General features: G+C 36.2%; 1 protein-coding gene across 1 annotated transcript; it reads right to left on the reverse strand.

The window, feature by feature from the left end:
- Nucleotides 1–189: 189 nt before the first annotated feature.
- On the reverse strand, nt 190–23,549 carry LOC121368997. Its single transcript, XM_041493786.1, has 5 exons — nt 23,380–23,549; nt 7,229–7,319; nt 3,245–3,415; nt 1,726–1,905; nt 190–660 (listed from the first exon to the last, which is right to left on the reverse strand). The coding sequence occupies exons 2-5, from the start codon at nt 7,281–7,283 to the stop codon at nt 602–604; spliced, it is 465 nt and encodes a 154-aa protein (XP_041349720.1). The 5' UTR covers nt 7,284–7,319; nt 23,380–23,549; the 3' UTR covers nt 190–601.
- Between the last annotated feature and the right edge of the window lie 2,753 nt (nt 23,550–26,302).

Consider the following 26,302-nt stretch of genomic DNA (forward strand, 5'->3'; position numbering starts at 1 on the left):
CTTTTATATGCATTAAGTCTTTCCCGTAGATAGGACAGTTCACATGACAACAGTTTGCGGACCCCGCTTGGTTTCGCGTCAGGATTTTTAAATTGTGCAATGCACTTTTGGATACGTGTTTGTTTGCGGTTATAGATCTTATTCTTGATCCTAAAGTTCATCTTAGATCAACAAGGGAACAAATCACAGTGATTTTTTTTTCAATTTATTTTCGTTCTGATATCTAAGGTCCAAGCACACTATCCTGGGTACACACATATATTATTGTGTCTGTCTGTCCAGGATAGCAGGTTAGTGCTTAGATGTTGGTGTGGTGGTTAGTGAGAGAGACGTCAGTGTTGTTGCCTTGCTCTAAATGGACGCCGGTACCGAGATGCAAACCCAGTACCTGTCAGCTTTAAAATCCGACGGCTTAACCACCGCGGCTTGTTGCTCCACCATATCAGAGAGGTCTTTCACAGATGTATTTCTTCTTCTGTCCGCAGTCATAGTCCACCCATGACCCGTCACTCGTTCTCAGCGCCACGCAGTCTTCATCGCCACGCAAACTATTTGGCTCTCCAAGTTTCCACTTTGTAAAGTGGGCGACGTTTCCATTTTCTCAAACAAACACGTTCTCTGTCTGTTCGTCTGTCAGGCCAATGGTGTATACGCTTGGATCTGAAGAATATTCAAACGAAATCCCAGAAAATTACTCTGATAGATAATATAACGGTAAAGACAATAAAAATAAAAGTAAAAGATGGAACTTAAAAGTTGTATGCTGTGTAGTTTTATAGTAATATTTTCAATTTAAATGTAAGAAACGTATATATTTATCTATGGTTTACTTACATTTTGCAATTTAAAGGCAGACATTTATTAATTATTTTAGGAAGTTTTGCGATTCCATAACAATAGTATGTACCTTTGTACACAATAACGGAGTTGACATTTTGGGTATATAATATTAACCACAAGCTTCTCCAGTGCATCTACATGGCCAGATATCATATACTTTTTATGTGCATCCCTGTTTATTTACATTATATGCTGTTTTTGTGCAAAATACTGCAGTTGCGATGTCTGTCCAGTTATTTAACCCGTTTTGTGAAAGTAGCCCTCATACCCCAAGTAAGTGCGTTAATGTGTATGCATGTTCTGTATAATATAATAGCAATATGCAATGTTTTAACTTTTACCCGTTTGACAATAATGGTATATAAATTTAGTATACGTTTCTTGTTCTTCTTTGTGTTTTTCTTTATTTGTGTTTTGTTATGTTTTGGTGTGTTGTTTTGTTTTGTGTTGTTTTGTTTTGTTTTGTTATGTTTTTGTGTGTTGTTATGTTTTGTGTTGTGTTGTTTTGTTGTGTTGTGTTGTGTTGTGTTGTGTTGTGTTGTGTTGTGTTGTGTTGTGTTGTGTTGTGTTGTTTTGTTTTATTTCTTTATTTGTTTGTTTGTTAATTACTTATTTACACGTATATTACTAGATGAAATGTGTCTCACTGTTGAAACAACCATTTAACACAAAAGTAGAATTTCAATTTTTCACTCACCTTTCTCATTTATAATGATGTTATCCAAGATAGCGTTATTCACTCACCTTTCTCATTTGTAATGATGTTGTCCAAGATAGCGTTATTCACTCACCTTTCTCATTTGTAATGATGTTATCCAAGATAGCGTTATTCACTCACCTTTCTCATTTGTAATGATGTTGTCCAAGATAGCGTTATTCACTCACCTTTCTCATTTGTAATGATGTTGTCCAAGATAGCGTTATTTTTCTCCTCTGAGTCTAAAATTATCAATCTGCCACCTGATTGGCGGCAGTGGTCACGTGCTTTTTCGAATGAAGTGGAAACCTTGAAGCATAAATTCTGTTTGTCAAGCAGCGTGTACGCGTCGTTGACTGGACATTCTTCTGGAGATATAAAGTAAAGTAATGTTTGTCAGGTAGCGTGTACCCGTCGTTGACTGGACAGTCTTCTGGAGATATAAAGTAAAGTGATGTTTGTCAGGCAGCGTGTACCCGTCGTTGACTAGACGGTCTTCTGGAGATATAAAGTAAAGTAATGTTTGTCAGGCAGCGTGTACCCGTCGTTGACTAGACGGTCTTCTGGAAATATAAAGTAAAGTAATGTTTGTCAGGCAGCGTGTACCCGTCGTTGACTAGACGGTCTTCTGGAAATATAAAGTAAAGTAATGTTTGTCAGGCAGCGTGTACCCGTCGTTGACTGGACGGTCTTCTGGAAATATAAAGTAAAGTAATATTTGTCAGGCAGCGTGTACCCGTCGTTGACTAGACGGTCTTCTGGAAATATAAAGTAAAGTAATGTTTGTCAGGCAGCGTGTACCCGTCGTTGACTGGACGGTCTTCTGGAAATATAAAGTAAAGTAATGTTTGTCAGGCAGCGTGTACCCGTCGTTGACTAGACGGTCTTCTGGAAATATAAAGTAAAGTAATGTTTGTCAGGCAGCGTGTACCCGTCGTTGACTGGACGGTCTTCTGGAAATATAAAGTAAAGTAATGTTTGTCAGGCAGCGTGTACCCGTCGTTGACTAGACGGTCTTCTGGAAATATAAAGTAAAGTAATGTTTGTCAAGCAACGTGTACCCGTCGTTGACTGGACAGTCTTCTTGTACCCGTCGTTGACTGGACAGTCTTCTTGTACCCGTCGTTGACTTGACAGTCTTCTGGAGATATAAAGTAAAATAATGTTTGTCAGGCAGCGTGTACCCGTCGTTGACTGGACAGTCTTCTGGAAATATAAAGTAAAGTAATGTTTTTGTTTTGTGCAACGACACCTCTAGAGCACATTGATGTATTAATAATCGGCTACTGAATGTCAAACATTTGGTATTTTTGACGTATAGTCTTAGACAAGAAACTCACTACGTTTTTTCATTGGTAGTTAGGGGTGTTTTATATGCAGCCTTTGATATACCAGTCGTAGTGCATTGGCAAGAATTCTGAAGAAAAAACAATTGTTTCCAATTATTATTTAGTTTAATATGAAAATAAAGCCATCAGCCACTATCAAAATACATTAAATGTCCCTTACAACATTGAAATGACAAATAGGCGTCAGAAGATGATGGTAATTAGGGTGGGGAGTGGGGTTGGGGGGACAGTTGGGGCAAACTGGAAGGGCCAGTTATAAAATGTGAGGCCATATATGTCTGTCTGTCTGTCTGTATGTATGTGTATATAAGGTTCGTGTAGCTGTCAAACGGCAGAATACTCGGCCTATAAAACTTACCAGATTCACATCTGAACTCGGACCACATTCCGTCTGGGAGACAGATGCTACTACCAACTGGGTGGAAGTTAACAGCACAAGTGTAAGGCAGACTACTTCCGACTTTGGTCATCTCGTGGGTTATGACGAAGTCAGCCTTGGCGTGTGTAACATTTGGAGGTGATGGACAGTCTAAAAGATAAATTAATACTATTCTTAAATTGAAAATTAATAAATAAGAAAATGTTTATTAATTTGTTTCCGCTTTTATCTTCCTTCCGTCCGTCAGTAATCATTATTAAAAACCTGCACGTATGATCGCATTGTAGTTCAAATCGCAAAATGTCTCTGTCATTACGCTTTGAAAGCCTTGTGAACAATAAGCAGCTTGTTTCACAACTACCCGCTCGCATTATTGTAGATGTTCAGCTGAAATCCTACCAGCATCTATACGGTAAATACTAGGTAAATACTAAATACAATGCAGTCTGCGATAAATTGTGTTGATACTTGTCTTCTGTTCTATATTGTTGCATTATAGTTGTTTTTGGTTGGATCCCCACTTTCATAATTGTAATATTTGCAGTCTGATCTTTTGTCAGTCATTAGGGCCTAGTCGACTGTGGGCCCAATATAATAATACATGATATATAATATCGGAAAACTTGAAATGTGGATGACCGTCCACGTTCAGAACCACCACTCCAGTTGAGGATCGCCTTATAAGGACATACAGTTTGAGTGACGAGGCCAATCAGGCAATCAATTCACAAACCACCTCCGTGTTATAGCTGGAATCACAGTCACCAGGATGATTCAGAATAAACCGAGTGTATAGTGGTCATATCCCCGCACACAGACCCTGCGTCACGTCATCTTTGACGGCTAGACACGCTTCTGTGAGACGCCGAATGCACATGTCATAGACAATGAGTTAACAGTCGTTGGTCTAGGGTAATATATTTTGACGAGTCCCGATACACGCTAGACTAGGTAGGGTGTGGTTTATGTGAAGTCTGGATATTGTGATGATCATATATTGTGCTGTTTTCTACACACACCCTTCTAGTCAGGTAGGTAGGGTGTGGTTTATGTGAAGTCTGGATATTGTGATGATCATATATTGTACTGTATTCTACACACACCCGTCTAGTCAGGTAGGTAGGGTATGGTTTGTGTGAAGTCTGGATATTGTGATGATCATATATTGTGCTGTATTCTACACACACCCGTCTAGTCAGGTAGGTAGGGTGTGGTTTGTGTGAAGTCTGGATATTATGATGATCATATATTGTGCTGTATTCTACACACACCCTTCTAGTCAGGTAGGTAGGGTGTGGTTTGTGTGAAGTCTGGATATTGTGATGATCAGATAGTGTACTGTATTCTACACACACCCTTCTAGTCAGGTAGATAGAGTGTGGTTTGTATGAAGTCTGTATATTGTGATGATCATATATTGTACTGTATTCTACACACATCCTTCTAGTCAGGTAGGTAGGGTGTGGTTTATGTGAAGTCTGGATATTGTGATGATCATATATTGTGCTGTATTCTACACATACCCTTCTAGTCAGGTAGGTAGGGTGTGGTTTGTGTGAAGTCTGGATATTGTGATGATCATATATTGTGCTGTATTCTACACACACCCGTCTAGTCAAGTAGGTAGGATGTGGTTTGTGTGAAGTCTGGATATTGTGATGATCATATATTGTGCTGTATTCTACACACACTCTTCTAGTCAGGTAGGTAGGGTGTGGTTTGTGTGAAATCTGGATATTGTGATGATCATATATTGTCCTGTATCAGTCTTTAAGACGGGCGCGGTCCGTAATTTACAAACCTACATTAAAATAAATCAATATTTTCAGAATTAATTTCCATTAATTGCATGCACATGGGGTTCTTTTGGGGTATATGTTTTACAAGAAAGCATAAGCAACAAACAACAACATCAACAAAAGAAAAACCGAAACATACAAACAAACATATATACAAAAAACAACAACCCCTCCCCCAACAACAAAAACAACAACACCCCACCCCCACCAACAAGAAAAGAACAAACAAATACAATAAAACAAACCCCCCACCAGGCCGGTTCACATGCCACGTACTTGGCCAGGATTTAATGAGACAGTCTACGTTAACCACACGAGGCCGGTTCACATGCCACGTACTTGGCCAGGACAATGAGACAACGTTAACACTCGAGGCCGGTTCACATGCCACGTATGGCCAGGATTTAATAAGACAGTCTACCCCACACTCGAGGCCGGTTCACATGCCACGTACTTGGCCAGGATTTAATGAGACAGTCTACGTTAACCACACGAGGCCGGTTCACATGCCACGTACTTGGCCAGGATTTAATGAGACAGTCTACGTTAACCACTCGAGGCCGGTTCACATGCCACGTACTTGGCCAGGATTTAATGAGACAGTCTACGTTAACCACTCGAGGCCGGTTCACATGCCACGTACTTGGCCAGGATTTAATGAGACAATCTACGTTAACCACACGAGGCCGGTTCACATGCCACGTACTTGGCCAGGATTTAATGAGACAATCTACGTTAACCACACGAGGCCGGTTCACATGCCACGTACTTGGCCAGGATTTAATGAGACAATCTACGTTAACCACTCGAGGCCGGTTCACATGCCACGTACTTGGCCAGGATTTAATGAGACAATCTACGTTAACCACACGAGGCCGGTTCACATGCCACGTACTTGGCCAGGATTTAATGAGACAATCTACGTTAACCACACGAGGCCGGTTCACATGCCACGTACTTGGCCAGGATTTAATGAGACAATCTACGTTAACCACACGAGGCCGGTTCACATGCCACGTACTTGGCCAGGATTTAATGAGACAATCTACGTTAACCACACGAGGCCGGTTCACATGCCACGTACTTGGCCAGGATTTAATGAGACAATCTACGTTAACCACACGAGGCCGGTTCACATGCCACGTACTTGGCCAGGATTTAATGAGACAATCTACGTTAACCACACGGTTTCTGTGACAAAAATGTTTTGTTAAGCGATTAGATTTAGGTATTTAGAAGAAACACAACTTGAATTTAACAGTTACAGAGACTCTTTGAATTAGAAATAACGAGACCTCGCTCATAGTAGATGATGAATTATATATGAGGTATGTTTGGCTTTGTTTTCATGTAAAGACAAAAGTATTGAAGAGGAATTTAAGGTAGCATTTTCAAAACATTTAGGCTCTAAATAATTGAACGCGACTAGGGTGTGCTAAATCCAAAACACGCATAGCTTGCTAGGATACCTGAATTAAATTGTATCAATTCCTGCCTTATATTCCAGTCATGCATTTCAAGATGTCTGACAGGCTATCAAAGCTACACCGTTCATTAATTTTAACACTACCACAAGAGCAACTAACTGCTTTATGACATTTAATTAACCTTTGACATATTTACCTTCCTCTCACACCTAAAACCCTCATATGTTTGTTAGACATTCAGTAATCTAGTATAGAGGGCGGGACGTAGCCCAGTGGTAAAGCGCTCGTTCGATGCGCGGTCGGTCTGGGATCGATCCCCGTCGGTGGGCCCATTGAGCTATTTCTTGTTCCAGCCAGTGCACCATGACTGGTACATCAAAAGCTGTAGTATGTAGGACTACTACCCTGTCTGTGGGATGGTGCATATAAAAGATCCTTTGCTGCTAATTGAATAGAGTAGCCCATGAAGTGGCGACAGCGGGTTTCCTAACTCAATATCTGTGTGGTCCTTAACCATATGTCTGACATACATACATGCTCAACCATTTGTCTTACAACTTTCGCTAGTTAGATACATTTTGAAATAACTCGATATAAGATGTGTGGCATGTAACTGCCACTCGTCTGGCATTCTCTGTGTTTGGGTTGTTGAAGTAGTTCTGAGATCAGTTTTAGTACCAGTGGACTAGGCTGTATATATTCCACCTCACCCACCACCATACCCTAAACGTACTTACAGGCTATGACACATTTCTTTGAGTACCGTCTCGTCGGTTCGCAGACTTCGTTCATGAAGTAGTCATGGTTTTCACAAGGACCAGCTATTCTCTGTAAAGAATATATATTTTTATACTAATAATAATTTAAAAAATACAAAAATATTATCTCCCCATCATCTGACATGTTTCAATCCCATTGGCTATTTACTCTAAGACTAAACGCTTATACTCCGCATAGGCTCTTATACCCCATCTGTAATTAACTTATACCCCATCTGTAATTCTCTTATACCTCATCTGTAATTCTCTTATACCTCATCTGTAATTCTCTTATACCTCATCTGTAATTCTCTTATACCCCATCTGTAATTCTCTTATACCCCATCTGTAATTCTCTTATACCTCACCTGTAATTCTCTTATACCTCACCTGTAATTCTCTTACACCTCACCTGTAATTCTCTTACACCTCACCTGTAATTCTCTTAGACCTCATCTGTAATTCTCTTATACCCCATCTGTAATTCTCTTATACCTCATCTGTAATTCTCTTATACAAATTCTCTTATACCTCACATGTAATTCTCTTATACCTCATCTGTAATTCTCTTATACCCCACCTGTAATTCTCTTATACCTCATCTGTAACTCTCTTATACCTCATCTGTAATTCTCTTATACCTCATCTGTAATTCTCTTATACCCCACCTGTAATTCTCTTATACCTCATCTGTAACTCTCTTATACCTCATCTGTAATTCTCTTATACCTCATCTATAATTCTCTTATACTGTAATTCTCACCTCATCTGTAATTCTCTTATACCTCATCTGTAATTCTCTTATACCCCATCTGTAATTCTCTTATACCTCATCTGTAATTCTCTTATACCTCATCTGTAATTCTCTTATACCTCACCTGTAATTCTCTTATACCTCATCTGTAATTCTCTTATTCCCCATCTGTAATTCTCTTATACCTCATCTGTAATTCTCTTATTCCCCTCATTCTCTGTCAATTCTCTTATACACCATCTGTAATTCTCGTATTCCCCATCTGTAATTCTCTTATACCTCATCTGTAATTCTCTTATACCTCATCTGTAATTCTCTTATTCCCCATCTGTAATTCTCTGATACCTCACCTGTAATTCTCTTATACACCATCTGTAATTCTCGTATTTCCCATCTGTAATTCTCTTATACCTCATCTGTAATTCTCTTATTCCCCATCTGTAATTCTCTTATACCCCATCTGTAATTCTCTTATACCTCATCTGTAATTCTCTTATACCCATCTGTAATTCTCTTATACCCATCTGTAATTCTCTTATACACCATCTGTAATTCTCGTATTTCCCATCTGTAATTCTCGTATACCTCATCTGTAATTATCTTATACCCCATCTGTAATTCTCTTATACCTCATCTGTTATTCTCTTATACACCATCTTTAATTCTCTTATACCTCATCTGCAATTCTCTTATTCCCCATCTGTTATTCTCTTATACCCCATCTGTAATTCTCTTATACACCATCTGCAATTCTCTTATACCCCATAGGTAATTCTCGTATACCTCATCTTTAATTCTCGTATTCCCCATCTATAATTCTCTTATACCCCATCTGTAAATCTCATATACCTCATCTGTAACTCTCTTATACCTCATCTGTAATTCTCTTATACCCCATCTGTAATTCTCATATACCCCATCTGTAATTCTCATATACCCCATCTATAAGTCTCATATACCTCATCTATCTATAAGTCTCATATACCTCATCTGTAACTCTCTTATACCTCATCTGTAACTCTCTTATACCCCATCTATAATTCTCATATACCCCATCTGTCACTCTCTTATACCCCATCTATAATTCCCTTATACCCATCTGTAATTCTCGTATTCCCCATCTATAATTCTCATATACCCCATCTGTAACTCTCATATAACTCATCTGTAATTCTCTTATACCTCACCTGTAATTTCGTATTCCCCATCTATAATTCTCTTATACCCCATCTGTAACTCTCTTATACCCCATCTATAATTCTCTTATACCTCATCTGTAATTCTCATATACCCCATCTGTAATTCTCTTATACCTCATCTGTAATTCTCATATACCCCATCTATAATTCTCTTATACCTCATCTGTAATTCTCTTATACCTCATCTGTAATTCTCTTATACCTCACCTGTAATTCTCTTATACCTCATCTGTAATTCTCTTATACCTCATCTGTAATTCTCTTATTCCTCATCTGTAACTCTCTTATACCTCACCTGTAATTCTCTTATACCTCATCTGTAATTCTCATATACCCCATCTGTAATTCTCTTATACCTCACCTGTAATTCTCTTATACCTCATCTGTAATTCTCTTATACCTCATCTGTAATTCTCTTATACCTCATCTGTAATTCTCTTATACCTCATCTGTAATTCTCTTATACCTCACCTGTAATTCTCTTATACCCATCTATAATTCTCTTATACCTCATCTGTAATTCTCATATACCTCATCTGTAATTCTCATATACCCCATCTATAATTCTCTTATACCTCACCTGTAATTCTCTTATACCCATCTATAATTCTCTTATACCTCATCTATAATTCTCTTATACCCCATCTGTAATTCTCTTATACCTCATCTGCAATTCTGTTATACCTCACCTGTAATTCTCTTATACCTCATCTGAAATTCTCTTATTCCCCATCTGTAATTCTCTTATACACCATCTGTAATTCTCTTATACCTCATCTGAAATTCTCTTATTCCCCATCTGTAATTCTCTTATTCCCCATCTGTAATTCTCTTATACCCCATCTGTAATTCTCTTATACACCATCTGTAATTCTCTTATACACCATCTGTAATTCTCGTATTCCCCATCTGTAATTCTCTTATACCTCATCTGTAACTCTCATATACCCCATCTATAATTCCCTTATACCCATCTGTAATTCTCTTATACCTCATCTGTAACTCTCTTATACCCCATCTGTAACTCTCTTATACCTCATCTGTAATTCTCTTATACCCCATCTGTAATTCTCATATACCCCATCTGTAATTCTCATATACCCCATCTATAAGTCTCATATACCTCATCTATCTATAAGTCTCATATACCTCATCTGTAACTCTCTTATACCTCATCTGTAACTCTCTTATACCCCATCTATAATTCTCATATACCCCATCTGTCACTCTCTTATACCCCATCTATAATTCCCTTATACCCATCTGTAATTCTCGTATTCCCCATCTATAATTCTCATATACCCCATCTGTAACTCTCATATACCTCATCTGTAATTCTCTTATACCTCACCTGTAATTTCGTATTCCCCATCTATAATTCTCTTATACCCCATCTGTAACTCTCTTATACCCCATCTATAATTCTCTTATACCTCATCTGTAATTCTCATATACCCCATCTGTAATTATCTTATACCTCACCTGTAATTCTCTTATACCTCATCTGTAATTCTCTTATACCTCATCTGTAATTCTCTTATATCACTCTTATATTCCTTATACCCCATCTGTAATTCTCTTATACCTCATCTGTAATTCTCATATACCTCATCTGTAATTCTCTTATACCTCATCTGTAATTCTCTTATACCTCATCTGTAATTCTCTTATACCTCATCTGTAATTCTCTTATACCCCATCTGTAATTCTCTTATACCTCATCTGTAATTCTCTTATACCTCATCTGTAATTCTCTGTAATATATACCTCATCTGTAATTCTCTTATACCTCACCTGTAATTCTCTTATACCTCACCTGTAATTCTCTTATACCCCATCTGTAATTCTCTTATACCTCATCTGTAATTCTCTTATACCTCACCTGTAATTCTCTTATACCCATCTATAATTCTCTTATACCTCATCTGTAATTCTCATATACCTCATCTGTAATTCTCATATACCCCATCTATAATTCTCTTATACCTCACCTGTAATTCTCTTATACCCATCTATAATTCTCTTATACCTCATCTATAATTCTCTTATACCCCATCTGTAATTCTCTTATACCTCATCTGCAATTCTGTTATACCTCACCTGTAATTCTCTTATACCTCATCTGAAATTCTCTTATTCCCCATCTGTAATTCTCTTATACACCATCTGTAATTCTCTTATTCCCCATCTGTAATTCTCTTATACCCCATCTGTAATTCTCTTATACACCATCTGTAATTCTCTTATACACCATCTGTAATTCTCGTATTCCCCATCTGTAATTCTCTTATACCTCATCTGTAACTCTCATATACCCTATCTATAATTCCCTTATACCCATCTGTAATTCTCTTATACCTCATCTGTAACTCTCTTATACCCCATCTGTAACTCTCTTATACCTCATCTGTAATTCTCTTATACCCCATCTGTAATTCTCATATACCCCATCTGTAATTCTCATATACCCCATCTATAAGTCTCATATACCTCATCTATCTATAAGTCTCATATACCTCATCTGTAACTCTCTTATACCTCATCTGTAACTCTCTTATACCCCATCTATAATTCTCATATACCCCATCTGTCACTCTCTTATACCCCATCTATAATTCCCTTATACCCATCTGTAATTCTCGTATTCCCCATCTATAATTCTCATATACCCCATCTGTAACTCTCATATACCTCATCTGTAATTCTCTTATACCTCACCTGTAATTTCGTATTCCCCATCTATAATTCTCTTATACCCCATCTGTAACTCTCTTATACCCCATCTATAATTCTCTTATACCTCATCTGTAATTCTCATATACCCCATCTGTAATTCTCTTATACCTCACCTGTAATTCTCTTATACCTCATCTGTAATTCTCTTATACCTCATCTGTAATTCTCTTATACCTCATCTGTAATTCTCTTATACCCCATCTGTAATTCTCTTATACCTCATCTGTAATTCTCATATACCTCATCTGTAATTCTCTTATACCTCATCTGTAATTCTCTTATACCTCATCTGTGTAACCTCATCTGTAATTCTCTTATACCTCATCTGTAATTCTCTATACCTCAATTCTCTATATATCCTCATTCTGTAATCTTCTCTTATACCTCACCTGTAATTCTCTTATACCTCATCTGTAATTCTCTTATACCTCATCTGTAATTCTCTTATATCTGTAATTCTCTTATACCTCATCTGTAATTCTCTTATACCTCATCTGTAATTCTTATACCTCATCTATAATTCTCTTATACCTCATCTGTAATTCTCTTATACCTCATCTGTAATTCTCTTATACCTATAATTCCTTATCATCTGTAATCTCTCATCTATACCTCATCTGTAATTCTCTTATACCCCATCTATAATTCTCTTATACCTCACCTGTAATTCTCTTATACCTCATCTGTAATTCTCATATACCTCATCTGTAATTCTCATATACCCCATCTATAATTCTCTTATACCTCATCTGTAATTCTCTTATACCCCATCTATAATTCTCTTATACCTCATCTATAATTCTCTTATACCCCATCTGTAATTCTCTTATACCTCATCTGCAATTCTGTTATACCTCACCTGTAATTCTCTTATACCTCATCTGAAATTCTCTTATTCCCCATCTGTAATTCTCTTATACACCATCTGTAATTCTCTTATACCTCATCTGAAATTCTCTTATTCCCCATCTGTAATTCTCTTATTCCCCATCTGTAATTCTCTTATACCCCATCTGTAATTCTCTTATACACCATCTGTAATTCTCTTATACACCATCTGTAATTCTCGTATTCCCCATCTGTAATTCTCTTATACCTCATCTGTAACTCTCATATACCCCATCTATAATTCCCTTATACCCATCTGTAATTCTCTTATACCTCATCTGTAACTCTCTTATACCCCATCTGTAACTCTCTTATACCTCATCTGTAATTCTCTTATACCCCATCTGTAATTCTCGTATACCCCATCTATTATTCTAGATGTGCTACCTACTGAAGACCAGTCCTGTATTGCACAGATATTAGGTGTTATTCTAGATGTGCTACTTACTGAAGGCCAGTCCTCTATTATACAGATATTAGTTGTTGTTCTAGATGTGCTACGTACTGAAGGCCAGTCCTGTATTATACATATATTAGTTATTATTCTAGATGTGCTACTTACTGATCGTCAGTCCTCTATTACACATATATTAGTTATTATTCTAGATGTGCTACTTACTGACGGCCAGTCCTCTATTACACAGGTATTAGTTTTTATTCTAGAATTACTACTTACTGAAGGCCAGTCCTCTATTACACAGGTATTAGTTATATTCGAAATGTGCTACTTACTGAAGGCCAGTCCTCCATTACACAGTTTAAAAAAAATATATATTTCATTAACCATCTTCAATATGTAACGACAGTGTACATAGTACAGTTTATAAAGTGTTACCAGCACCAAAGGCAAGTTATTGTGGTAACATCTACCAATTCACATCCCAAGATATATTACGAAAAATGTGTTTCTGTCTAGACTGGTTCAAGGTGCAAGAACAGATTTGACCAGATATCCCATCTGTTCAGAAATTCTCCATAATTTTTTTTTTTATTACAGTTTGATATTCTTTCTAAAATATAATATGAGTAAGTTTTGACAATTCTTCCTAATATGCTAAGGTGTCGTTTAGACCAGGGGTTGAGTAATTAAGACATTTCATTAATTTTTTCTGTATAATTTAAATCTACAATTTGGTCTAAGTCAACAATAACGTTTACTCCCAGGAATGTAAAGGTGTTTTGTGACCAGTTTAGCGTTTTATCATGGCAGAGTGTGTAGTTATTTTTAGTATTAGATCCAATCCAGACCACAGTAGTTTTTGTTTAATATTAGGTTTCAGACCAGAACATTTATAAAATGGTTCTATTAGACTTATAGTACTACTTAGTGAAGCTTCTGACTCATTAAGTGTTATAGCGGTATCATCTGCATATTGCATTATGTTATATTCACTATTATCAGTTATGATTCCTCTAATTGTCCTTTCATTTCTTATTAAGCTGGCCATAATTTCCGCACATGTTCATCCATTTTATAGTGTCTGGACAAATGTTAAATAATTTAAGCGTTTTCTTGATGAATCTCCAAGATACCGAATCAAAAGCGTTTTCGAAATCAACGAGCAGGAGTAATGCCGAAATATTGTTTTCACTAGTATAATGCATCAAATCATAGAGTAATCTAATATTTTCTGCTATGCATTTACCTGGTAGAAAACCCTTTTGATTTTCGTGTATTATTTGGTCCAAACATTGTTTTAATCTATTGGCTATACATCCACATATATTTTTATATGTAGCATTCAGAAGCGAAATTGGTCTCTAGTTTAAAAAAAATATTCTCTGGTTTTATTCCCTTTTGGTATTAAAGTGATAATTCCTTGCTTTTGTGCAGTTGAGTGTTCACCCGTTTCAAATGAATATTTAATACTTCTGAATAAAAACACTCCAATATCTTTCGAGAAGAATTTGAAACATTCTGATGTAAAACCATCTGTCCCAGGAGACTTATTATTTTTCATGTTTTTCATATTTCAGATGGTGTGATTATATCCGAGTTATTTTCAACGTTTGCGATTGTAATATTGTTAAAGACTTCTTCTAAATAAATATCTGTTAGGAGTTTGTCTTGAGATGCGTACGACGTTTCATAATAAGACCTGGCTTCCTCTAATATCTGGTTTTGTTCATTTATCATTTCACCATTTTCTCCAATAAGTCACATTATAGTTTTATTTATATAGTTTCCTTTTTTTTCAAGATTCAAAAAATATTTAGACGGCTTTTTTCCATCCTCAATCCATTTGGCTTGACTTCTTAATATTAACCCTTCATATATTCACTCCTATCTAGTTCCTCTTCTTTTCTCTTTTCATCTAACCATTCCCTGAAAATGTTTGAGTCGGGATTTTTATCTACTAGTTCGGTTAAAAAGTTAATACGATGTTCCAAATCTTTAGTTTTCTTCACCTTTTGCATTTTAAGTTCAGAACTAAAAGAAATAGTCATACCTCTAATTTCTAAAAGAAGCATTTAAAAAAAAATAAAAAAAATCATCTATTAAGCTACGGTAATAGATTCTCGGTCTACTTCTAGAATGTTTTCTCTTTGATATGGAAGTGCTGCATAGTGTTCTGTTACGGAAGAGATGACAGATTTGTCATTCTGTACATATTGTGTATTACCTAATAAAGAATTGTTGAATTTCCAAAAACCTTTTCCTTTTTTAAAGTGTGAGAGGACAAGAGAGATTTCTAATACATTATGATCGGTTTTATATCCATAGATTATTTCAGTTTTTTAAATACTAGATAATAGTTCTTCAGATACCAGGAAAAAATCCAACCTTGCCTTTCTAATTGTAGATTTGTTTTTGTCCATGTGTATCTTTTATATTTTGGATACTTTATTCTCCATGGATCACAAAGGTTAAATTTATTTTAAACATTTTTTAGTTCCGAATATGCGTGAGGATTACTTAAATGTTAATAGTTGTATGTATCCATCTGTTGATCATGCACTAGATTAAAATTTCCTTAAATAATTGTAAACTCATTATCCAATTCTGCAATTATTTCAAAAACTCTTTTATAAAATTCAGGTGAATCTTTGTTAGGGTCATATATATTTATTAAAGTTATTTTATATGACATTGTTTCAATTTCTAGTATGAGGAAGTTGCCATCATTATTTCTTTTTATTCTACTTATTTTATATTCAATATTTGCTTTAAATAAAACGGCAACTCCGCTAGCATTATTAGTAAATGAATTTATGACACATGCGTGGCCCCACTGTGCTCTAATATAAAATACCTGATCTATTTTTGGAAAGTGAGTATCTTACAAGCAGTAAATTGAGCAATATAATTTTCTAAGATAATTAAAAACATATCTGCGTTTATCTAAATCACCCAGTCCCTGACAGTTCACAGATAAAATTTTAAGAGCCATTGCTAACATTATCAAAAGATATAAAAATATGTGAGATTCTAAATACATTTGTGTGAATAGTAGAATTAGAAAAACTATAAGTTCTGGTGACATGGACTACTGTAGATGCATTAACCAACTAAACAGTTGATAAAACAAAAATCCATATACATGTGTGTAACAGTAATGGTGAAAATGGTGTGCCCTCCAAAAAATATACATAATGTACTGGGTTTCTCTCCCAGTGCTCAGGAAAAAATAATGAGAAACAATATGGTATACAATAGATGTTAACTCCCCAAAACAACAACAACCCCCCCCCCCCACCCCCCCCAAAAAAAAAAAACCCAAAAAAAAAACACCACCCACCAAACTACTACTACTACTACTACTAATAATAAATAAAATAAAATAAATAATAATAATAAATAAAATTAAAAATTAAAAAGAAAGGTTGTTTTTTTTTTGGGTTTTTTTTATATTATTATTATTTTTATTAATTTTATTTATTATTATTATTTATTTTATTTTATGTATTATTATTAGTATCATTATTAGTTTGGTATTAACCATATATTAGTTATTCTAGATGTGCTACTTACTGAAGGCCAGTCCTGTATTATACAGATATTAGTAGCTATTCTAGATGTGCTAATTACTAACGTCCAGTCCTTTATTATACAGACATTAGTTATTATTCTAGATGTTCTATTTACTGAAGTCCAGTCCTCTATTATACAGACATTAGTTATTATTCTAGATGTTCTATTTACTGAAGGCCAGTCCTCTATTATAGAGATATTAGTTATTATTCTAGATGTTCTATTTACTGAAGGCCAGTCCTCTATTATACAGATATTAGTTATTATTCTAGATGTTCTATTTACTGAAGGCCAGTCCTCTATTATACAGACATTAGTTATTATTCTAGATGTTCTATTTACTGAAGGCCAGTCCTCTATTATACAGACATTAGTTATTATTCTAGATGTTCTATTTACTGAAGGCCAGTCCTCTATTATACAGACATTAGTTATTATTCTAGATGTTCTATTTACTGAAGGCCAGTCCTCTATTATACAGACATTAGTTATTATTCTAGATGTTCTATTTACTGAAGATCAGTACAGACATTAGTTATTATTCTAGATGTTGTATTTACTGAAGGCCAGTCCTCTATTATACAGACATTAGTTATTATTCTAGATGTTCTATTTACTGAAGGCCAGTCCTCTATTATACAGACATTAGTTATTATTCTAGATGTTCTATTTACTGAAGGCCAGTCCTCTATTATACAGACATTAGTTATTATTCTAGATGTTCTATTTACTGAAGGCCAGTCCTCTATTATACAGACATTAGTTATTATTCTAGATGTTCTATTTACTGAAGGCCAGTCCTCTATTATACAGACATTAGTTATTATTCTAGATGTTCTATTTACTGAAGATCAGTCCTCTATTATACAGACATTAGTTATTATTCTAGATGTTCTATTTACTGAAGGCCAGTCCTCTATTATACAGACATTAGTTATTATTCTAGATGTTCTATTTACTGAAGGCCAGTCCTCTATTATACAGACATTAGTTATTATTCTAGATGTTCTATTTACTGAAGGCCAGTCCTCTATTATACAGACATTAGTTATTATTCTAGATGTTCTATTTACTGAAGGCCAGTCCTCTATTATACAGACATTAGTTATTATTCTAGATGTTCTATTTACTGAAGGCCAGTCCTCTATTATACAGACATTAGTTATTATTCTAGATGTTCTATTTACTGAAGGCCAGTCCTCTATTATACAGACATTAGTTATTATTCTAGATGTTCTATTTACTGAAGTCCAGTCCTCTATTATATAGATATTAGTTATTATTCTAGATGTTCTATTTACTGAAGGCCAGTACTCTATTATACAGATATTAGTTACTATTGTAGATGTGCTACGTACTGAAGGCCAGTCCTTTATTATACAAATACTAATTGTTATTCTAGATGTGCTACTTACGGAAGGCCAGTCCTCTACTACACGAGTATTAGTTGTTATTCTAGATGTGCTACTTACTCAAGGCCATTCTTCTACTACACGGGTATTAGTTGTTATTCTAGATATGCTACTTACTGAAGGCCAGCCCTCTACTACACGTGTATTAGTTGTTATTCTAGATGTTCTATTTACTGAAGATCAGTCCTCTATTATACAGACATTAGTTATTATTCTAGATGTTCTATTTACTGAAGGCCAGTCCTCTATTATACAGACATTAGTTATTATTCTAGATGTTCTATTTACTGAAGGCCAGTCCTCTATTATACAGACATTAGTTATTATTCTAGATGTTCTATTTACTGAAGGCCAGTCCTCTATTATACAGACATTAGTTATTATTCTAGATGTTCTATTTACTGAAGGCCAGTCCTCTATTATACAGACATTAGTTATTATTCTAGATGTTCTATTTACTGAAGATCAGTCCTCTATTATACAGACATTAGTTATTATTCTAGATGTTCTATTTACTGAAGATCAGTCCTCTATTATACAGACATTAGTTATTATTCTAGATGTTCTATTTACTGAAGGCCAGTCCTTTATTATACAAATACTAATTGTTATTCTAGATGTGCTACTTACGGAAGGCCAGTCCTCTACTACACGAGTATTAGTTGTTATTCTAGATGTGCTACTTACTCAAGGCCATTCTTCTACTACACGGGTATTAGTTGTTATTCTAGATATGCTACTTACTGAAGGCCAGCCCTCTACTACACGTGTATTAGTTGTTATTCTAGATGTGCTACTTACGGAAGGCCATTCCTCTGCTACACAGGTATTAGTTGTTATTCTAGATGTGCTACTTACTGAAGGCCAGTCCTCTACTACACGGGTATTAGTTGTTATTCTAGATGTGCTACTTACTGAAGGCCAGTCCTCTACTACACGTGTATTTGTTGTTATTCTAGATGTGCTATTTACGGAAGGCCAGCTCTCTACTACACAGATATTAGTTGTTATTCTAGATGTGCTACTTACTGAAGGCCAGTCCTCTACTACACGAGTATTAGTTGTTATTCTAGATGTGCTACTTACTGAAGGCCAGTCCTCTACTACACGAGTATTAGTTGTTATTCTAAATGTGCTACTTACTCAAGGCCATTCTTCTACTACACGGGTATTAGTTGTTATTCTAGATATGCTACTTACTGAAGGCCAGCCCTCTACTACACGTGTATTAGTTGTTATTCTAGATGTGCTACTTACGGAAGGCCATTCCTCTGCTACACAGGTATTAGTTGTTATTCTAGATGTGCTACTTACTGAAGGCCAGTCCTCTACTACACGTGTATTTGTTGTTATTCTAGATGTGCTATTTACGGAAGGCCAGCTCTCTACTACACAGATATTAGTTGTTATTCTAGATGTGCTACTTACTGAAGGCCAGTCCTCTACTACACGAGTATTAGTTGTTATTCTAGATGTGCTACTTACTGAAGGCCAGTCCTCTACTACACGACTATTAGTTGTTATTCTAGATGTGCTACTTACTGAAGGCCAGTCCTCCACTACACAGCTATTAGTTGTTATTCTAGATGTGCTACTTACTGAAGGCCATTCCTCTACTACACGGCTATTAGTTGTTATTCTAGATGTGCTACTTACGGAAGGCCAGTCCTCTACTACACGGATATTAGTTGTTATTCTATATGTGCTACTTACTGAAGGCCAGTCCTCTACTACATGGGTATTAGTTGTTATTCTAGATGTGCTACTTACTGAAGGCCAGTCCTCTACTACACGTGCATTAGTTGTTATTCTAGATGTGCTACTTACTGAAAGCCGGTCCTCTACTACACAGGTATTTAGTTATTATTCTAGATGTGCTACTTACTGAAGGCCAGTCCTCTATATTACTTATATCAGTTCCCGTTTGAGTGACAACCAAGCTCCCGGCCTTTCCGATCGTAATTGCAAAAAGTTTACATTTTCCACCGGAATGTTGAAAGCTGAAAGATCTGCATTTCTTACGGAGCTTGCATTGTGCCGCACACGTTACAACAGCGGTGTCTTCTACGACGTCAATGGCTGCGTCCACTATATCTTTATTCCTGCCTAGAACTCTCAAGTTGTCCAAATATGTACACGTACGTTGAGAACCACTAGCGGGTAACACAATGTTCATCAAGAATACTGACACAAGAGCCACAATTTTCAGTTTAGATTTGAAATTGTTTGTCATTTTAGATGCAACTTTTCAAAATGATATTTGGCCGATTCATTTAACATTACAGAACATGCGAAACAAATGCATCATGTAATGTTAAATATGTTTATGCACCACGCATTTGTTCATCTCTCAACATTACATAGAAACTGAAAACATTCCAAAATAAATAAATAAATTATTTTTGAGAAGCTGTTGATTTTTAATGGCTTGTATACTTGTCGGAAATGGTAGTTGTACGAATGCAGACTTAATATAATCAACTATCTGTATTTAAATATTAATCAGCCACATTCTATGCACCTCACTGGAATACGTATGGGTGAAAAGTTGTATTTAAATAATAATCAGCCACATTCTATGCACCTCACTAGAATAAGTATAGGTGAAAAATTGTTGTATTTAAATATTAATCAGCCACATTCTATGCACCTCACTGGAATAAGTATCGGTGAAAAGTTGTTGTATAACATTTCAGTATTGCTAAGCTTGGTAATTGTACACCGTGCTATCTTCAGTGATGTTTCTTCCAGATATAATCTAAAATACCGACATTCATTAGTTTCAATGAGAGGGTCTGGACTGGATGCGCATAACGCGTGTATTTACAAAACGCATGCGGCCAGCCGCAATGAAATAATCCTATATGGTGTATATGTCCAAGACGCAATGAAATAATCCTATATGGTGTATATGTCCAAGCTGCAGTGAAATAATCCTATATGGTGTATATGACCAAGCCGCAGTGAAATAATCCTATTTGGTGTATATGTCCAAGACGCAATGAAATAATCCTATATGGTGTATATATCCAAGACACAATGAAATAATCCTATATGGTGTATATGTCCAAGACGCAAGCCGCAATAAAATAATCCTATATGGTGTATGTGTCCAAGCCGCAGTTAAATAATCCTATATGGTGTATATGTCCAAGACGAAGTGAAATAATCCTATATGGTGTACATGTCCAAGCTGCAGTGAAATAATCATATTTGGTGTGTATGTCCAAGACGCAATGAAATAATCCTATATGGTGTATATGTCCAAGACGCAAGCCGCAATGAAATAATCCTATATGGTGTATATGTCCAAGACGCAATGAAATAATCCTATATGGTGTATATGTGCAAGACGCAGTGAAATAATCCTATATGGTGTATATGTCCAAGCCGCAGTGAAATAATCCTATATGGTGTATATGTCCAAGGCGCAATGAAATAATCGTATATAGTGTATATGTCCAAGACGCAATTGAATAATCCTATATATGTCCAAGACGCAATCAAATAATCCTGTATGGTGTATATATCCAAGACACAATGAAATAATCCTATATGGTGTATATGTCCAAGACGCAAGCCGCAATGAAATAATCCTATATGGTGTATATGTCCAAGCCGCAGTTAAATAATCCTATATGGTGTATATGTCCAAGACGCAGTGAAATAATCCTATATGGTGTACATGTCCAAGCTGCAGTGAAATAATCCTATTTGGTGTGTATGTCCAAGACGCAATGAAATAATCCTATATGGTGTATATGTCCAAGACGCAAGCCGCAATGAAATAATCCTATATGGTGTATATGTCCAAGACGCAATGAAATAATCCTATATGGGGTATATGTTCAAGCCGCAGTGAAATAATCCTATGTGGTGTATATGTCCAAGCCGCAATGAAATAATCCTATATGGTGTACATGTCCAAGATGCAAGCCGCAATGAAATAATCCTATATGGTGTATATGTCCAAGCCGCAGTGAAATAATCCTATATGGTGTATATGTCCAAGACGCAGTGAAATAATCCTATATGGGGTATATGTTCAAGCCGCAGTGAAATAATCCTATGTGGTGTATATGTCCAAGACGCAATAAAATAATCCTATATGGTGTATATGTCCAAGATGCAAGCCGCAATGAAATAATCATATATGGTGTATATGTCCGCGACGCAATGAAATAATCCTATATGGTGTATATGTCGAAGACGCAGTGAAATAATCCTATGTGGTGTATATGTCCAAGACGCAATAAAATAATCCTATATGGTGTATATGTCCAAGCCGCAATGAAATAATCCTATATGGTGTATATGTCCAAGATGCAAGCCACAATGAAATAATCATATATGGTGTATATGTCCGCGACGCAATGAAATAATCCTATATGGTGTATATGTCCAAGACGCAGTGAAATAATCCTATGTGGTGTATATGTACAAGCCACATTGAAATAATCTTATATGGTGTATATGTCCAAGATGCAATGAAATAATCCTATATGGTGTATATGTCCAAGACGCAATGAAATAATCCTATATGGTGTATATGTCCAAGACGCAAGCCGCAATGAAATAATCATATATGGTGTATATGTCCGCGACGCAATGAAATAATCCTATATGGTGTATATGTCCAAGACGCAGTGAAATAATCCTATGTGGTGTATATGTACAAGCCGCATTGAAATAATCTTATATGGTGTATATGTCCAAGATGCAATGAAATAATCCTATATGGTGTATATGTCCAAGACGCAATGAAATAATCCTATATGGTGTATATGTCCAAGACGCAAGCCGCAATGAAATAATCATATATGGTGTATATGTCCAAGCCGCAAGCCACAATGAAATAATCCTATATGGTGTATATGTCCAAGACGCAGTGAAATAATCCTATATGGTGTATATGTCCAAGACGCAGTGAAATAATCCTATATGGTGTATATGTCCAAGACGCAAGCCGCAGAAGCATCAGACGAAACGGGACCGCACACAAGCGCCGTATCCATTCTATATAAATCTGCACCCTAGGCTACCCTCGAGCTCTCGAGGTAAACAGAAAAAAACCTGCCGTCTCCTATGCATATATATGTACGGTACTTTTCAACAGAACAGTACGTACCACGGTCTTTGTTTTACACGACAGAAGTGGGTATACGCACCGAGGACTTGCTGCGCCTTTTCTCGTAACTGTCTTATCTTCAGCTCGCCTATTTTGTAGGCAAGTGCTTGACCTGGCCACGTGATGTACCTGTCGACCTCGTTTTCAATGGAAGCGCGTGTTTCCGCCGTGTACTTCAACATGTAGTCGATAGTTCGCTGTCTATCCCAACTGAAAGCACAAACAACGAAACACAAATCAGTAGACGTTCATCATTTATTTAAACTTTGATGACATCATGTATTGATATTTTAATGTATCATCCATTGGCGTGAAACAATTAAGAGCCGAATTTACGAAGCCTGTTTTTCTTAGACGCAGATGTTTAAGCCTTGTAAATGTATGTAGTTGCGTGTATAATAATTATTATAAAATTCACTGCATTTTATTTTCTTCCTTGACGTCAAGAGCCTGCTTACAACATTATACATATTACGTCACCAGACGAAATCTGTGCAGTGTTACATATTGAAGTGAATCCGCCCTTTTCATTGGTTAAATGAACTTGTCGTTTAAAAGATTGACAGCTATCTATTCATTACGTCATTCCATAAGCAAAGATAGTAGGTGCGTCAAGTAATATGTGACACTGCATGTATTCCTTCTAGTGACGTTAAATATATATATATATATATATATATATATATATATATATATATATATTAGCCGTGAGAAGGTTTGTGACGTCACGAAACAAAAATAATATGCAGTGAATTTTATAATAATTATACTAAAATCATAGTATCATTGAACTCGATTTTTTTTTTCTGACACTCGTCTCAAGCAAATCAACCGTTGGAGCTCGCCCCAAAGATAAATTTTCTTGAGACTCGTGTCAGAAGAAAACATCTACAAAAGGACTCACGCCAGAAACTATTATGATATTACATGCATTTATGGTAACTAACGACAAATTAAGCGATTCTTCATGTAATTATTGCTCAAACAGCATTTTCCACGAGCATCCTCGGAGAATGATATAATGTACACAGAACATCTTCATGGCATATCCATTTGGTAATTAATTCTTGGTCAACATGCAGATGTAATTCAAATTCATCCTGTGACGTCACGTGTTAAATTATAGGTCACCAATATTGAATTTTTTGCAATAATATAAATTTATAAATACATGTAGTAGTGAATGAAATTATTTTAATGCAATTTTCTGTAGGCATGAAATTCAAGGAATAATCTTTACATTTCATAATTAAACTGTATAAATATTTTAGTCGCTATGCAACTATAGAACTTTGAGACTGCACACCTTTAATGATGTTAAACTATATTATATAAACAGTCCGGTTTTAATGGGTAATCATTTAAGATAGGTTCTATTCTGTTCTGTAGTGGACAAAAAAAAAAAAAAAAACCCCAAACCAAACAAACAAACAAACAAAACAAAATTCACAAAAAACATCCGATTTTTAGGGAATTCCGACTTAATGAGGGTCCGGTATTGAGCTGTATCACACTGTACTTACGTAAAGTAGTGCAGACCAGTATCAACAACCAGCGTGCAAGCCCTGCATATCTCATAACTGTATCGACCTAACCTGTGGGTAAATAACACAGAAGAAAGGAATGTCAGTTCCATTACCAGCCTGCAAGCCCTGAATATCTCATAGCTGTATCGACCTAATCTGTGGGGAAATAACACAGAAGAAAGGAATGTCAGTTTAATTACCAACCTGCAAGCCCTGAATATCTCATAGCTGTATTGACCTAACCTGTGGGGAAATAACACAGAAGAAAGGAATGTCAGTTTCATTACCAACCTGCAAGCCCTGAATATCTCATAGCTGTATCGACCTAACCTGTGGGGAAATAACACAGAAGAAAGGAATGTCAGTTTCATTACCAGCCTGCAAGCCCTGAATATCTCATAGCTGTATCGACCTAATCTGTGGGGAAATAACACAGAAGAAAGGAATGTCAGTTTCATTACCAGCCTGCAAGCCCTGAATATCTCATAGCTGTATCGACGTAACCTATGAGGAAATAACACAGAAGAAATGAATATCAGTTTCATTACTAGCCTGCAAGCCCTGAATATCTCATAGCTGTATCAACCTAACCTATGAGGAAATAACACAGAAGAAATGAATGTCAGTTACATTACCAGCCTGCAAGCCCTGAATATCTCATAGCTGTATCGACCTAACCTATGAGGAAATAACACAGAAGAAATGAATATCAGTTTCATTACTAGCCTGCAAGCCCTGAATATCTCATAGCTGTATCGACCTAATCTGTGGGGAAATAACACAGAAGAAAGGAATGTCAGTTTCATTTTACCAACCTGCAAGCCCTGAATATCTCATAGCTGTATCGACCTAATCTGTGGGGAAATAACACAGAAGAAAGAAATGTCTACTACATGATGCTCACATATCGGTTAATCAGGTGATAAGTAAATCGCAATTGTGGCAGCCGAATTTATAGAGAGACAGGGGAAAAAACGGACGTGAAGATGCATATGAAAGTTTGTTTTATTTAACGACGCCACTAGAGCACATTGATTTTTAGAGGAAACCCGCTGTCGCCACATAGGCTGCTCTTTTACGATAGGCAGCAAGGGATCTTTTATTTGCGCTTCCCACAGGCAGGATAACAAAAACCATGGCCTTTGTTGAACCAATTATGGATCACTGGTCGATGCAAGTGGTTTACACCTACCCATTGAGCCTTGCGGAGCACTCAAGAGTTTGAAGTCGGTATCTGGATTAAAAATCCCATGCCTCGACTGGGATCCGAACCCAGTAACTACCAGCCTGTAGACCGATGGCCTAACCACGACGCGACCGAGACCGGTCAAATGCATATGAACGTCGTCGTTGTGTTTTGGCGTGTGTTGTTAATGAATTAATGAATGAACAAATGAATATGAACGAATGGATATGTATATGAATGTGGTCTTATGT

The sequence above is a fragment of the Gigantopelta aegis genome, chromosome 1 (assembly GCF_016097555.1).
Source record: "Gigantopelta aegis isolate Gae_Host chromosome 1, Gae_host_genome, whole genome shotgun sequence".
In the NCBI taxonomy this organism is placed as follows: Eukaryota; Metazoa; Mollusca; class Gastropoda; order Neomphalida; family Peltospiridae; genus Gigantopelta; species Gigantopelta aegis.

Coding starts and splice junctions, on each gene's coding strand:
- LOC121368997 (XM_041493786.1), bottom strand. CDS start 7,283: ATGAACGAAGTCTGCGAACCGACGAGACGGTACTCAAAGAAATGTGTC. Junction 3,416..7,228: donor AAAGAAATGTGTCATAGCCT/GTAAGTACGTTT, acceptor TTTATCTTTTAG/ACTGTCCATCACCTCCAAAT. Junction 661..1,725: donor CATCATTACAAATGAGAAAG/GTGAGTGAATAA, acceptor AATATTCTTCAG/ATCCAAGCGTATACACCATT.